This window comes from Chrysemys picta, chromosome 6 (genome assembly GCF_011386835.1).
Source record: "Chrysemys picta bellii isolate R12L10 chromosome 6, ASM1138683v2, whole genome shotgun sequence".
NCBI classification, from domain to species: Eukaryota; Metazoa; Chordata; order Testudines; family Emydidae; genus Chrysemys; species Chrysemys picta.
Genome location: NC_088796.1, coordinates 97398248 through 97414683, shown reverse-complemented (window position 1 = coordinate 97414683; position 16436 = coordinate 97398248). Strand labels below are relative to the sequence as shown.

Sequence of the window (16436 nt, the reverse complement as noted above, 5' to 3'; positions counted from 1 at the left end):
TCTGGTCAGTATTCTATTCAATTGAACATTTGTACACAGTGGGCCTGATTTTCAGCCTGGCTCATACCTGGCCTCCTTTGTGGCACCTGTAATTATTTGTGTATCCAGGCAATGTTAGATATGAAGTACTTGAAGGTGCTCACAGATCAGGTGCTTGTATGTCTATATTACATGAGCTGACTTTGCAAATAATCTCAGTCACAAAAAGGGAGGGCAGGCTTTAAAACTCTGGCCTGTTATATTAGTTTATCAAAGATAATAATGAATAGTTTTCCCTGTCAAAGGCAGAATACTGTTTAACTACATAGTGAGACAGAGTGTAAGATTGAGCTGAATCTCACCAGATGCCTTCTGCATGCAAAATGATAGAATTTCTGAAATTTTGTGCAATAGAGATGACACAGGAATTTCTAGGAACAAGGTCAAATTCTTAATTTAAAATAGGAACTTTAAATCTCTATGCTTATTTGTCTTAATTTCTTCTCATTACCCTTAGTTTATATTAAAACAGAACCCTAAATATTATAGGAAAGCTGATGTTCTTTCTAAATTCGGAGGACTCACTTGTTCCTAGCTGTGTGTGTTAGTTTGGGCCAGACTCTGCTTCTCTTGCTCATGTCTGATTTCTCAAATAACCCAGTTGAAATCAATGGGGCTCTCATGGATCAAAGTGCTACTCAGTGTGAGTAAGGGTGGCAAAATCCAGCCATTAGCTTTTACAATTGTCATGAAGATAAAGGTGTTACTTCTTACAAGCAAGCAAGATCAAAAGGGAAAAACGGTATGAGTAGTATCGATTTTAATTGTTTTCTGTAAAATAAAAAATCTTGCTAAATAATCTTCTTCTTTTATACAAATTCAGACTAAGAGGGAGAGAGAGAGTCTCAGCATATTTTTATTTAATTTCAGTTCAACCAATTATAGATAAGAGATTGGTGTTTAAAAACAAATATTTAGACCCAATCATCCCTAAAATCCAGTAAGTCTGCTGACACTGAGAAAAGCCATTGAAAAGAAGAAAATGACCACAATTGTATTCAGTAAGATCCACTGGTTTAAATCAATGCAGTTTGCTTGTATTGAAGCACTCCAGAAGGCTGGAATTCATCCCTATGAAGAAGGCCAGTACAAACTCTATGTACCATATATATATCCTCAAAACAGAGAGACGATGTAACTTAAGGGGTCCATAGTTGTTGTTCTGGCCCTCTGAACAGGGTTGAACATCACCTTAGTGAACAATAGAAGATTTGGATGATATTTCAGGAATATGGTAGCATAGTGGAAGCCCATATTGTCAAGTACTGTAAAGTGAGAAAGTTATATGCTATTTTAGGGGAAGAAAGGTAAGTCTCAAATGGTGTTGCTGTGATTTGTGATATTTATAAATGAAACTTCTTTTGACCTCAGCTGGAGAGGAGGTGACAATCTATAGGCTAGAAGAGAGTTCGCCTATGAACCTAGATAAAAGCATGTCGTCCTGGTCACAGCGTGGAATGGCTGCAATGATCCAGGTCTTGTCCCAAGAGGAGATGGATGGAGGTCTCCGGAGAGCAATGAAGGTCATTTGTACCTGGTCTGAGAATGATGTATTGAAGTTGGGACAAGTCTTCATTGTGAAGTCGTTTCTTCCTGAAGTGGTTCAGACATGGCAGACGATCTTTCAGGAGGGTACAGTGCTACATCTGTGCCTGAGGGTAAGTATAAACCTGCAGGGAAACTGTCCAGCCCAGTTTGGCAAGTATGAGAAGGTTTGGTACATGTAAACACTTCCAGCCTGGAGTGACTTGCTGTTTAATTATTGTTACTATCTTATTGGAGAGAGGGGCATGGAAAAATCCATCTCCTATTTACGATTAGTAAGGAACACTCCCTTTCTTTATATATTCTGGCCTTTCTTTATAAGCTTATGTAAAAGTAATACCTATAAATGTGTTTTTGTTTAGGAAATACAACAACAAAGGGCTGCTCAGAAGCTGATATATACCTTCAACCAACTGAAGCCACATAGCATTCCATATACCCCAAGGTAGGGAAACTGCCTTTCAAGAGTGAGGTGGAAAAGACTAAATATAACCTTCTGCAATATTTGGGTGCTGGGGGTAGGGTTTTTTCAGCGAGACCTCTCAAGTAGGGAAGTTATTACCCTTCTCTGTGATCAGACGAAGCCCAGCTTTGTTGACTGTCTTTCAAGGCCTATTTTTTCTGTGTAGTTTTTATGGAGGGGGTAGGTTGATAACATCTGACTGGGTGGGTGAGGGAATTTTGGGGAAATATAAAGGATTTGGTGGAGTGCATTAACTGGAGCAGATGAGGGAGGCTTTTTTAATAGATGTCTATCAAAAATAAATTGTGTCCATGCTTTTAATATTTGTAAAGTGTATAGAGCTTATGCCTGGCATTAATTAAACGGAAATAAATGAATAAAATAAATATACATGAATTAGAGACATTGCAGAATTTTTCTAAGTGTATCTGTTGCTTGATGGTGTTGAAGAAGTTTGTGAAAGAAGAGTCTGAAGCAAAGTCCATTGAAAAATAATTGGAAAGACCGTCATTGACTTCAGTGGCCTTTGGAAAAGCCCTTACTGAGCAAAAAGGAAAGCAAAGTGTTAGTGAGAGAACAGCTGGTCTCCAGTTCTGCTGAGCATGCTGCTCTGAGATGTAGCTGCTTTAGTGTGGGGGGAAAAATCCTTTCAGGGTTGTGAACTAGTTTCCAGTGGTCTGAAGAGAGAGTGCATGTAAAGAATCGCTTATATTTTGAACACCCCCATAAATCTGTATTCATATGGTAAAGCAGATCAGTGTTTGCTACTGAGTCCTTACAGTAAAGTTTTACTGTTTCTTTTACAAGGAACTTTACAGAGTATGACAGGAAACATAAGGCCTTCTGCTCATCAAAGTTTTATCAAAGTGAAAATGGCTTTCCACTTCAGAAAAGCAAAATCTAATGTTTAGGAGGGATGAGCAGGTCTGGTTTGGAAAGTATGAGGGCCCAGATGTTTGAAGACCCATAATTAGGGCATATATTTTGTCATGTGCACCAATACTTTTCCTTCTGTTTTGGACACAGCCCTGTTTTTTCTATACCATCTCTAGAAATGCCACTATTAAAACTTGTGCTTCTGTGGGAATGATGATCTCATGTGTATTACAATCTATGAATATATGTAAGGCCTGATCTAGAGCCCATTGAAGTCAGTGGAAGTCTTTCTATTTAATTCAGTGGGCATGGATATGATCTCTTTGTATTACATCATTAGTACATCAGGGGTGAATATGCACCATCAGATGTGGAAACCATGAGCATTTGATCTTGTCCCAAAAACATTCCCATTACCCAGTACCCAGAAATACTCTTGGGAAATACTCTTGCTTGTTCAGTAGCAGCCACAGTTCTACACAAGCCAGTTCTGTCTCATTGTATGCTGTTTTTTAGTTACTTAGCTTTATGAGCATATTTTTTCCCCTTAGGAAATGTAGAACTGTGGTTCAGTATTTGGGGTCGGGAAGGAATTTTCACCCAGATCAAATTTGCAGAGATCCTGGAGGGTTTTTTGCCTTCCTCTGCAGAGTGGGACATAGGTCACTTGCTCATTTGAACTATGGTAAATGGTGGATTCTCTGTAACTTGACGTCTGTAAGTCTAGATTTGAGGACATCAGTTACTCAGCCAGAGGTTATGGGCTGACTACAGGAGTGGGTGGGTGAGATTCTGTGTCCTGTGATATGCAGGAGGTCAGACTAGATTAGTAGCTCTTTAATCTTTTCACACTACTGTACCCCTTTCAGGAGTCTGATTTGTCTTGCATACCCCCAAGTTTCACCTCACTTTAAAAATACTTGCTTACAAAATCAGACATAAAAATACAGAAAGTGTCACAGCACACTATTACTGAAAAACTGCTTACTTTCTCATTTTTACCATATAATTATAAAATAAATCAATTGGAATATAAATATTATACTTACACTTCAGTATATACTATATAGAGCAGTATAAACAAGTCATTGTCTGTATGAAATTTTAGTTTGTACTGAATTTGCTAGTGCTTTTTATGTAGCCTGTTGTAAAACTAGGAAAATATCTAGATGAGTTGATGTACCCCCTGGAAAAATTGTGCATACCCCCAGGGATACGTGTACCCCAAATTCAGAACCACTGGACTAGATGTTCATGATGGTCCCTACTGGCCTTAAAGTCTATGAATATTCTCCCTGTTCACCCCATTACATAGATGCTGTGGCATCTGTGAGCATTACTGCTCACTGGATATCTTTAGACTGGCTTATTTTGAGGAAAGTTTTTGAGTTTGAGAGGAACCCAGCCCCTCAAAAAGACAAACACCCCCCCCCCAAAACTGCAGAAACAAAACAGCTTCCCTCCCCCCCCCCACAATAGTAAACTGCATACATAAATTTACTCCTTCCTTTCTGCAGAAGAAAGGAAGATTTGAGCCATCTTAACAGAGAGAACCTAGATACTAAATATCCTCTCACATTAGTTTTACACAGTAAACCCCAATTCCACTGACTTTAGTGGAGTTTCTCCTGATTTACACTGAGTAGATTATCAGGTGTCACATAGTACATCCTACGGGGCCAAGTGTGCCTTATAAAAACGAGGATTTTTTTTTGTTATTTTGGAGAATATCATCAGGCTTTTGCAGGGAAAGGAGTGCAACTTTGCACCTCTTTTACAAAATGGTGTGTGATGGTAAATTAACTTTCCAAAGGGGTCCTGACTTAGCATTTTATAGCACTTGTTGTTCAGGGGCATTTCTTTAATTAATCTTAAAGATTTCAGTCCATCTATTTATACTATGCTTGCACTACGAGGTAGGGGAGTGATTCCCCTGCTTGAGAACACATACTTGTGTTCACTCTCCTCGAACAAGAGCAAGTGTAAATAGGAGTGTTGCTGTGATAGCATGCGTAGCAGCAATGGAGGCATGGCTTAACTGTGCCAAGTACAAACCTGCCTGAAACTTGGCCTGTGCCTCCACTGCTGCTACCCGTGCTAATGCAGCTACACTGCTATTTATACTTGTGCTAGATCAATGAGAGCTAGTGCAAGTGCACCTCTACTCCGATATAACGCGACCCGATAGAACATGAATTCGGATATAATGCGGTAAAACAGTGCTCCGGGGGGAGGTGGGTGGGGCTGCGTGCTCCAGCGGATCAAAGCAAGTTCGATATAACGCGGTTTCACCTATAATGCGGTAAAATTTTTGGGCTCCTGAGGACAGCGTTATATCGGGGTAGAGGTGTACGTGTATGTGAATAGGGGAAAAACACCCTTAGCTCGTAGCCTAGACGTTGCTGTAGAGATTAGCTAGTGTAACAATGGCATTTCCTGGTTTACTCAGCATATGCTTCTTGTTCACAGAAGGGCTTTGTTTTGAGATCATTCTCTGAAATGTCTTCTCCAGTAGGTTACATCTCTCAGGAATGACTTCCTGCTATCTACCATTTGTTATCTTCTGCTGCTGAGAGTTTTCTAAGAGGCTTGAAGTTTGTAAGTGGTGGAGTAGTGTCCCACTTTTCAGTATATTTGCTTTATTCGTAATAATTGTGACCTGACTGTGAGGACACTCATCATCCTGCCAGCTCCTGACTGACAGCATTTTTACCCACAGGTTTCTGGAAGTTTTTTTAATATATTGCCATTCAGCCAATCAGTGGCTCACCATAGAGAAGTACATGACGGGTGAGTTCTGCAAGTACAACAACAACAATGGGGATGAGATTTCCCCCAGCAATTTGCTGGAAGAGATGATGTTGGCCTTCTCTCACTGGACCTACGAGTACACCCGAGGGGAGCTCCTTGTCCTGGATTTGCAAGGTGACTGCCAAAATGGACCAGTTTATTATATAACTTAGAGTTGCCACTAAGAAAACAACGTTGAATTCAACTTAGAGAAAAAGAGCCAAATTCTGCTCCTGTTTACACCCATGAAAATCCTGAGCAATTCCAAAGACATCCACGGAGTTACTCTGAATTTATATAGGTGTAAATGAGAACAGTATCTGGCCCCATAGATCTAGTTTAGGTGTACAAGCACAGTGTACTAAAACAATGTGCAGTAACATTTCAATTAGCTGTATAAAAACCACTTCACATGTTAATGTTGATGAAGATTGTTAAATATTTGTAACAAAAACACATTTTTCTCATCGGAAGGCTGAAAACGGGCATCAATTGTTGTTTATATTTTTCATTAATAAAACTGTAAACAGTCTAAGCTGCAGTTCTGAGAACTATTCACAGAGCCTGGTGGCTCCTCAAAAGAGCACAGAGTGTGGTATGATCACATTACAATACATGTGTAAAGGGGAACATGGTATATTTAAAAAAATAAACATTTGACTGTGTACAGAATATGAACACCATCCATCAAGCAGTTTAAATATCATTGGCTCTCATTCCTGTCAAGGGCAATTTGTGCTGCGAGACATAGGCTTATCATATTTACATTTTACAGCATTCAGAAACTGTGAATTACAGTAAGACTTCCTGGTCAAGCAAAATCAACCGTTAAATCCATGCTGGCCTTCATTTGATTTTATCTTCACATTAAGAAATATAAAAAGACTTTGTGTATCTTTGTTACAACATATTGGAACTGAGGCACACTTCCTCCTTTATTTTTAAAACTTGGTTTAGTATAGTACTCTTGAAATTGGCAGACCAGTACCACTGGCTTGAGCCTGGAAAAGGGAAGTATGTGCATAAATCTTTGCAGAATTGAGGCCCTCATTTCCATCCCAAACCAGGAAAGAGAAGTGTGAAAAAAATGGAGTAAAATTATTTACAAAATTCTTTTAAACCTCAGAAAAGGTCTGACTTCAGGCATGGGTCAGCATTCGGGTTGTCCATACTGATTGGCTGTCCCTAAACTGGAGCTCTCTAATCAGAGCACAAAATCTGTTCCAGTTGGAATACCAGGCGCACAAGTCTGTCTATTGGAGACCTGCAACTAAAGGGGTGTGTGTGTGTGTGTGTGTGTGTGTGTGTCAAAATCTCTCTCTCACACACATAATATCTATAACTATATTTATTATACTTTTATTTAAATATATTCTGTGTTAACAAAGGCCCATTGTCACTGGAACGTGTTACAAATTTTCAGGTGTTTTAACATACGGTGAGCACAATAGTTATAGCTGTTCTTTACCTATCTACCTGTATCCATTGCAGCACATGAGTTCATCACTAATGGACCACGGGAATTAAAATAATTGGATGCTAATGTTCATGGAAGTTTTCCTGTACATCAGCATCCCAATCATTTACTCAGATATAAGGCAATGACTTTTTAAAGTAGAATCCCATAAGCCCTAATGGGGCATTGGTTAGAGGAGAGGAGTTTAGCACAAAGGAATCTATTCTTCCATTCATTTACCACGAAACGCCTATTAGCACTTATTGGAGTTACCTATCTAACTCTACTGTAACCACCGCCAAAGGGGTGAATAGACCCCAGCATCCTCACATCACAACATCTAAATAAAGGGACATATTCTGATACCCTTCCTCACCTTGAATAGCATTTTTCCCCTGAGTGGTCCTAATAAAATCAACAGGATTTTAATAATGAAATAAGGTGCTATTCAACATCAGTACAAGCCTCAGGATCTGGCCTCATTTTACTGTAGTTACAACAGTTTTGGCAACTCTTTCCACGGTTTCATAGTATAGAGCCATTTGGGTAAGTTTCTAGCCTATCCATTCATAGATCCACGAGCATGTAATATCAGGAATGGGGTGAGAAGAATTAGCATTTGTTTGTCTATTTTTAACAAATAGCTACAGCATTTTATTTTTACCTTAAGTGTAAATTTAGAGTCTACAGCGGAAATTGATATTTACATTGGTTATGATTTTATATTTAAAAAAAACAATCTTCGCTTGTAACACTCTCGTCTAATTTACTGTAGGTGTTGGGGAAAACCTGACAGATCCATCTGTTATTAAACCTGAAGGCAAGCAGTAAGTTTGTCATTTTATTAGCTGTCATTTCCGAACATGGTGTGTTTGATGTAATTCACTTCAGACAATTGATAGCTAATGGTATATTTTATGTGGATATTTACATTCTCAATAATAGTTTATGATTTTTTTTTTTTAGTCAGGAGTTAAATACTTGATTTGAATGTAGTAGTTCTGTTTTTTTCCACATGGTGTAGTTCCAAATGAATAATTATACGTGATCTAGGAGAATGGGGAGGGGACTAGGCACACAAGATTTCTGGCTTCACAACAGGATTGTTAATAGTGCTTTTTATATAAACAACACTTCATATACAATGGCTCTGATCCATGTGGGGAGGCAAAATGGTTTTGTTTCTGGCCTGGGGTGTACAGGAGGTCATACTAGATGATCTAATAGCCCCTTCTGACCTTAAATTATGACACTTGGGGCTTGTCTACATGAACACTGAGTTCACAGCAAGCTGGGGTGTGAATATACTGCATACTAACTGTTCATGTGGACCCTGATAATGTGCACCAAAAGTTTGTTAGTGCACTTTAATCTACTCTTGTTTCAAAGCAGAGAAGATCAGGGCATACTATTATTCTGTTAGGTCCCACGGAATCAGTTAGTGCAAGTCAGGGGTATATTCACACCCCAGCTTCGTGTGAACTAAATGTTTGTGTGAACAAGCCCTTAATCCTGCACGGAGGTCCCAGGTCAGTGGGGCTCCACACAGACAGACGACTCTTACTGTATGGATCAGAGTGTCGGATCAAATCTTGTCTCCAGTTAGATGCCACAGCACCCTAAGTACTAGGTACATATCATTAACCCAATTTCACAAAAGGGAAACAAGTTCAGAAATATTAAATGACTTGCCCAGGACACAGAACAAGTCAATTCCAGAACTGAGAGTAAAACTTGATCTCCTGTCTCCAAAATGACCATTATTACTAATATTATTTGTATTATCAAGAACATTAGTAATTATTAATATTGTGCAAATGTTTATTAAGTAATTACTCTCACATGTTGATTATAGATACTATAGATGTATTATTGCAAATATGTGCTAGATGTTTCACAACAAATATAAGACAATCTACTTTTGACCCCTCATACTGGCTTTACTTGGGGCCACAGGACCCATATGCATAGTACCCAGAGTCGGTATGAGTCAATAGGGAGTCTTCCCATCCCTCCCCTCCAAGAGGTCAAAGGGAAACTCCTGAGCCTATGGAAGAAGAGGAGGATGAAGTGATTGCTCCAGTCTCGCTGTCTCTTCCTGATGATCACAGACAATTCCAAGAGCTGGTTCAGAGTGTGGCAGAAGAGCAGTAAATGCCCTTAGAGAAAGCCCAGGACTCGCAACACAACTCCCGTTTGGTCTAGCAACTACACGCAGCATCTTTACAAAATTATTTTCTGTAGTAGCCACACAATTTAGACTGGGTGGTTCTACCATCTTCCAGTGTCTAGATGATTGGCTTCTTACAGACAGGACATATTCAGAAGTCATAACATCAGCCTCATCTCTGCTCCATCTCCTAGAATCCCTGGGAATCTCTGTGAACATGCAAAAGTCTATCCTGGCTCTGGGTCAGACTAGAGATTTCACAGGAGTGACCTTAGATTCAAAACAAGGGCTCAGCTCCCGATGGACAGATTCCAAGTCATGGGCAACCCAATAAATCAGGTTATGCACAATCACAATCCTCTGACATTGGTCTGGATTTGCCTTACTCTCCTAGGTCACATGCCATCATCTACATACATACTGCTGTTCATCCACCTCCATGTCTGTACGCTTGGCTTCAAACAGTATGTATACTGAGCAAACACAGCATGAACACTGTAGTGATAATCCCCAATAAGATAAGGGCCTCTCTGATTTGGTGGAAAGATTCTGCACACGTATGCATGGACATTCCTTTCCTATCCCCCACATCCAACAGGACAATAATCACAGCTGCCTGCTTGTTAGGTTGGGAGATGCACATGGACAGTCACATAGCACAGGGCACTTGGATGGCCTAGGAACCAGAATGCACATAAATCTCGTGGAATGCAGAACAGTCGGAGAAGCATGCAGGGCATTCTCACCATTAATCCAATCTTACGTTCTCTCATAATGTCAGACAATATGACAATCATATTCTACATAAACAAACAGGGAGGAGTAAGTTGCATTCCCTTGTGTATAGAAGTGGTCAATGTATGGAACTGGAAGAATCACAATCACCCTATCAGCAGCGTACCATCCTGGAACCCAAAATTCACTGGCGGACAGCGTCAGCAGGTACTTTGCCACTGATCATGAATGGGTGTCACACAGCTCAGTGGTAAACAGCATCTTTGCTCAGGGGAAGCCTACCTGGGACCTGCTCCCAGACAAACGGGAAGTACAGCACATACTGTTCCAAGGGAGCTCAGGGCCAGTTCTTCAGAGGTGATGCTGTCCTACTTCTTTGGGTAGACCATTTGAACTATGCCTTTCCTCTTATACCGCTACATCCTCAAGTTTTGTGGAAGATTTGATGGTACAGAGCATGAGCCATTCTCATTGTGTTAAAGTGGCCTGAACTGTTCTGCTTCCCAGGTCTCCTGCATATGCCAGCCCAGCCATTCATCCCTTCCAGGTCCTCTTGACTCATGATCACGGGTTGGTATTTGGATGGGTGTTGGATCTAGAACATTCCTATTCAGAAACTGTGCAAGCCATTCTCACTAAAGCAGAAAGGACTCCACCAGAAAACATTCTTTAGCCAAGTGGAAGCATTTTTCTGTCTGGGCCCAACACCACAGTATGTCTCCTGATAAAATAGGTAGTCCTGATATCTTTGATTACTTCCTTACACTCAAGAAGATGGGTCTTTCCCTCTCGATGCGGGTTTTCCCATAGGCAATCAGCTCATGTCACCCTCCAAAAGATGACTCTCTCTATCTATCCAATCACTTCCAGGTTCTAAAAGTGTTTAGTTAGAGCTTTCCCACCAACAAGAAAACTAACCCCTCAATTGGACCTTAATTTAGTACTTTCAACACTTATCAAGTCACCTTTCAACCCCCTGGCTACCTGTTCAATGCTTCATCTGTCTATGAAGGTTGCTTTCCTCATTGCCATCACCTTGGCCAGGCAGGTAGGTGAACTGGGGTTCCTAATGGCAGATCCTCATTACACACTATTGGATAAAGACAGAGTCTTGCTATGACTACTTCCAAAATTCACCCCTACAGTAGTTTTGGAATTTCACATAAACCAGACTATCCACTTACTTCTGTTCTTCCCAAAACCCCATGCTGCCAGCAAAGGAAAAGACTTCATTCCCTTGATGTGAGATGATCATTGGCATTTTACCTATAGAGAAGAAAACAGATCGGAAAGTCACCCTGGCTGTTTGTTGCCATAATGGAATGAACGCAATGGTTCTACAAACAACCAGACCTCCTCCATCATCATGCCCTCCTTCTCGCGGAGTACTGCTTGTCAGTCACCCACAGTGGAATACACATAGGGACGAGCACTCAAAGAAGAAAGGGAAGTTACGTACTCTTCGTAACCAGAGTTCTTCGAGATGTGTGGTCCCTATCTGTATTCCACTATGTGCCCTCCTTCCTCTCTGCTAAGGATCATCTCTGATTTGTGGTAAGAGGAGGAACTGGAGAGGGGTTGATCCACTTTTCCCCTTACACAATCAGCACAGAGCATCAGCAAGGGCATGGACCAATGGATACTACAGTCTCAGGCACATGGAATGCATGTGTACCCACAGTGGAATACAGATAGGAACCACACATCTTGAAGAACTCCAGTTATGAAGGGTTAAGTACCTTCCATCAGTTCTGGACACTTAAAGCATTACACCCAGATTAATAAAAATGAGTTATATAGTTTGCATTTAAAGCTTGAACAAAATCATTTTTGTTTGCTCTGTCATCCCCCAAAATAGCCAGGTATTCGATTTGCTAGCTAAAGATCAGTTATAGCAGACACTGATTAATGAAGCAAAAAACCCAGCTTGCGCTTCATGTGTTAGGGAAAATCTTAAGAACTGCAAGAAGCAAAACAGTGTTGTTTTGACTTAGTGATCTGAGAGAATATAACAATGAAGCTACAGAGGGAGCCTGTATGCAGCTAGCAATATACTTGTGCAAAGTGATCATTCCAGAGATATACTTCCTAAAAAAAAAAAATCTTTAAAATGCACTCTTAACTTTCTCCTTCACTCACTCATCAGGGAAAAATTCCAGCAGTATCGGGGTCTGTTTTATGTTTTCATTTATCAATGACTTATTTCTCCAAAAATTGAATGCTGCTTGAAAAGTTGCTAGCAAGACTCAAAGGCATGTCTTTGAGCTCACATTCTCTTAGATACCAGAAGAGAGTGGGTGACATCTGACTGATGGGGCTGATGCATATTTTATTACTACTAATAATCATTATAATTATTATTAATGTGTTGTTTCTTTAGTTTCATTGATTCTGGGGTTCATTTTTAAAGTAATTTGTGTGGGAGATTTATGCCATTATCACATAATGGGTCTTTTCTTTTATGCATTCTACCATTACCTTTAAAATGGAGTTTTTAATGCCAAGACCCACCCCCCCTATGATGGTCTGATGCTATTTCTCACAACAGTTCTGTAGTCTTCTATACACTAGTTCAGTGATTACAATTACAGAAGTATTTAGAAAGGGTGGCCAATGCTAAACCCAGGGCCAGATCTTTAGCTGCTATAAATCAGCATAGCTTCATTGACTTCAACAGAGCTAAACTGATCAAAGTCAGCCAAGGATGTGACCCAGGTGTGTGGTACATGAGGTGAGCAGTGTGAAAATTGATGCAGTTTGGATTCTAGCCCCAAATATAAATAGCTGAAACTTTATTGCCAGGAAAATACAGGGCCAGTGTCCAGACACAGTTTCAGTCTCTGCAATCTCATGTGTTTTCCTGTACACCAGAGCTCTGGGAGGCATTCTCTGATGAATAGTGCCTCCTGGTGCTCCTGACAGGATGTAACAATTTTCACTACCAACAGCACAAGGCTATGCCTATAAGGCATGAGCAAGCACTGTAATTGCATCATAACAGCGATGCAGATTCAGAGGTGCTGTAAATAAGGGTTTATGTTTCGAGTTAGTAAATAAGGATGAGCAGCATTAGCCTGGCATAACTTACATACTGAGAGAGCTGACGAACAGGATTGTAGCAAGAAAAATATGCCAGAGGAGGGTATCAAAAGATATAAGACAAAGAAGATGGCTGTGGTTAGAGGCAGTAGGAGTTAGAACTCCCACTATCTCCATGCAGATGCCCAGGTAGGTAGTTGGGGCACCAGCAAGCAGAGGTGTCTGAAGGGCCATCAGCATGTGTCTGAAGGACCAAAATAAAACTTTTCTAGTGCATTTGTACAGAACTGGGCTTCCCAATGATGTGCTGGACAGGCCATCTACATGGATTGAATACAGGACCTCTAGTTCCGGAAGCATGAGTCAGTATAGCTTGAGCTGACAGACGAGGTCCATTAGGAGGCAGCTGAGACTCCTCAACTTTTTTGTGGTCTAGGCACTGGGGGCGGGGGGGATGGGACAGATTCACACTGCATTAGCACAGGCATGCTGCTTTACTTACAAGAGTGCCTATGACTGCAACTTGTTGGCACTTTACCAGATTGGACCAAAAGTCAGAAATGACTACCACTTACCATGTTATTTAATACTATGCAGCTTCTACTCTATTTCTGTGGCACTAAGGAGCCATAGAGGACACTAGAAAGAGTCCTAGTTGTGTTATTTCCTTGAATGAGCCAGGGAACAGTCACTGCTTGTCAGCCAGACATTAAGTTATCAGGCCTTCCATTCTAGGTTTGGCATATCTTCATTGTAGCCACTCTACTTCTCTCCAGGGGAAATGGAGATTCATTATATATATATATATATAGGAAAAGTCAATTTTTGTCCATGCCCTTTTTGAAAGCTGCTCTCCTTGGAGGTGATTGATGTGTTTTTGCAGGGAGAGTAGAGAATTGTGAGAGTCAGATTCTTTTTTTCAGGCCTGCTTTTCTCAGCTATAATTGATTTCAGATTTTAAAATGTGTTGTTTCCACTCTGCATGTCATTAAAATAAAATATTAGCTTTCATAAAGTTTCTTTGGAAGTGTTCCTTGTGTGCTCTGTTCCGTGATGTCTAGAATGTCAATTAAATCCTCGAGAATAATGGTGGAGAAATATTAAAATTAATGAACACTGATCTTTCAGACTACATTAAGAATCTGTTATAATTATGCAGTTCTTCTAATACATGTCTGGTTTATCTTACTTCTATTTGTTATTTTGTCAGCTTCATCCAGAATATGCTGTATGCTTCCACAGATGAATTTAGTTACATTGCTGAATTGCCCAGAAAGTGTAGGAATACAGAACTGAGTACAGTTGGAAGCAGATAATTGAAGATCCTTGTTTACTAGCAATGTACTGTATTCTTAACAGCCCTATACTTCTAACAGGTGTTGGCGTAAATAGAGCTCTGCTTGTTTTAGGAAACCTCTTTCTGTTTGCAAACGCTGGAACTGTATTTGTTTAAATGATCTGTTCCTAAATCCGGTCAAAGTTGCATTGAATTTGACCTCTTTGGTCACTCCGGTTTATGCCCTAATGTCTCCCACAATCCCGTTCATTCCGTAGGCCTGGAGAATACTTGGTGCAGCACAACCATGCTGGTTCTGTTGTGAGGTAGGTGGAGGAAGGACCACACCAGGAGCCCATGCCCCCCGAGCAGCATAGAGCACAATTCTGTGAAGAGGGTTTTAGTGGGGACTGAGTAGATCCACCAGGGATTCCCCCAGTGGAGACGGAGCACAGTGGCCAGTAGTATTGCTGGACCTCTGAGGTTACAGAAATAGCCAGGGAGTAACCTGGTACTCCTCCATAGGCTGAGTTGAAGGAGAATAACTTCATTAATCTCCCCAGTTGTGCACTGGAGACAAGGTTTGACCCCATTTATTTAAAAGGGTTTGATTGTACTTTGGTTTGTTACATAGAAAAATTGGTCTCACTGAATAACTTATCCCTGAAACAGCTCCACTACATTCTAAAGAGTAGAATTCCAGGGGGTAATGCATATAGAGCATCCTTTCTTTAACTTTCAGCTCACTGATATTCTGTTATTTCTTCCAGATCTGGAGGGATGGTGTTTGGACCAGCAAACCTAGGGGAACGTGCAATTAAAAACTTCATTGCAAAGCACCGTTGTAACTCCTGCTGCAGGAAGCTGAAACTTCCTGGTATGAACTGCAAGACTGTATATGTTCCTCAGCAAATCCATCTTAAGAACAATGTTCTGTAGAAGCTGGTATGGGTGGCATATTGGGCAATGGACATACTGTTGTGACTTATTTCCAGTCCACGTCTAACTTTCTAACTGCAAAATAATGAAGGTCCTGAAATGACTAAAAATGTTTCAATTTTTAAATAGGATTTTGTCTTTCTTGAAAATGTATTTACTTAGCGCTCTGGTCAGTTGTGATTAAGTAACACTGACACATTATCTTTTTCCTGAGTAAAGCTGATGATCTGGAGCTCCCTTTTCGAGCACAGGTGAAGCTGCACTGCACTGATTGGCACTCCATTTCCCTTTTCCTTTTGCCTGGCTATCACTTTTAAATTAGAAGCCATCAGTCAGAGGTCTGGAGTTCATGATGTAAACCCCTACCATTAAACACGCATTCAATTATTTTCTTCTCCATGTAAAATAATAGATTACTTTCCAGTGGGATCAATACAGTTCCCACAACAATAATTGTTAGTGTTTAAATAAGGATCTGAGGAACTCCATAAAAATCAGCAATGCATCAGCCCACAGAGAGATCTCCGTGAGTCTTTCTCTTTCTCTTGCAGATGTTGCCTTCAAACCTGGCTCCAAATATAATGTATTTGGAGCCACCAATCACATACATTATATTTGTTAGAAATGTACTTTTCATTGTGATGCAGATCAGATCCATTTTATGGGGCTCAAAGTGTCAAAAATAATTGTAGTTCTGGGTCAAAAGTGTTGTAATATGGTGTCGGATGAAAGAGAGAGAATTGCCATCTATCTATTTTTTTTCCTAATGAAAAGTACTTTGATTTCAATAGCTGCCTCATTCTGAATCAGGAGTTGTAATATTATCTTTCAGATTGCTTGCCTCTGTAGCCAATGGATATTGGGATGGGGGAGGAAGGGGCAGGACTTGCAAATGATTAACTAGTAGTGTAGGACAGTAGAGAATACATTTGTGTAAGTTCCCCATCCCCTTCTGCCTCTGCATGGGTCGTCCTCTAGTGCATCCAGGGGCGGCTCCAGGCACCAGCGCAGCAAGTGTGTGCCTGGGGCAGCAAGCCGCAGGGGGTGGCCTGCCGGTTGCTGTGAGGGCGGCAGGCAGGCAGCTTTCAGCAGCATGCCTGCGGGAGGT

At 40.6% G+C, this 16436-nt stretch overlaps 1 protein-coding gene across 1 annotated transcript in view; it reads left to right on the top strand.

Annotated features, from left to right (window-relative positions):
- Positions 1-16436, top strand: part of TRPM6 (transient receptor potential cation channel subfamily M member 6) — a 131313-nt gene that overhangs the window by 113727 nt on the left and 1150 nt on the right. The window contains exons 34-38 of the mRNA XM_042850587.2: positions 1411-1697; positions 1947-2029; positions 5643-5848; positions 7945-7996; positions 15160-15266. Coding sequence (XP_042706521.2) covers positions 1411-1697; positions 1947-2029; positions 5643-5848; positions 7945-7996; positions 15160-15266 — 735 coding nt within the window. The remainder of the gene's footprint in view (positions 1-1410; positions 1698-1946; positions 2030-5642; positions 5849-7944; positions 7997-15159; positions 15267-16436) is intronic.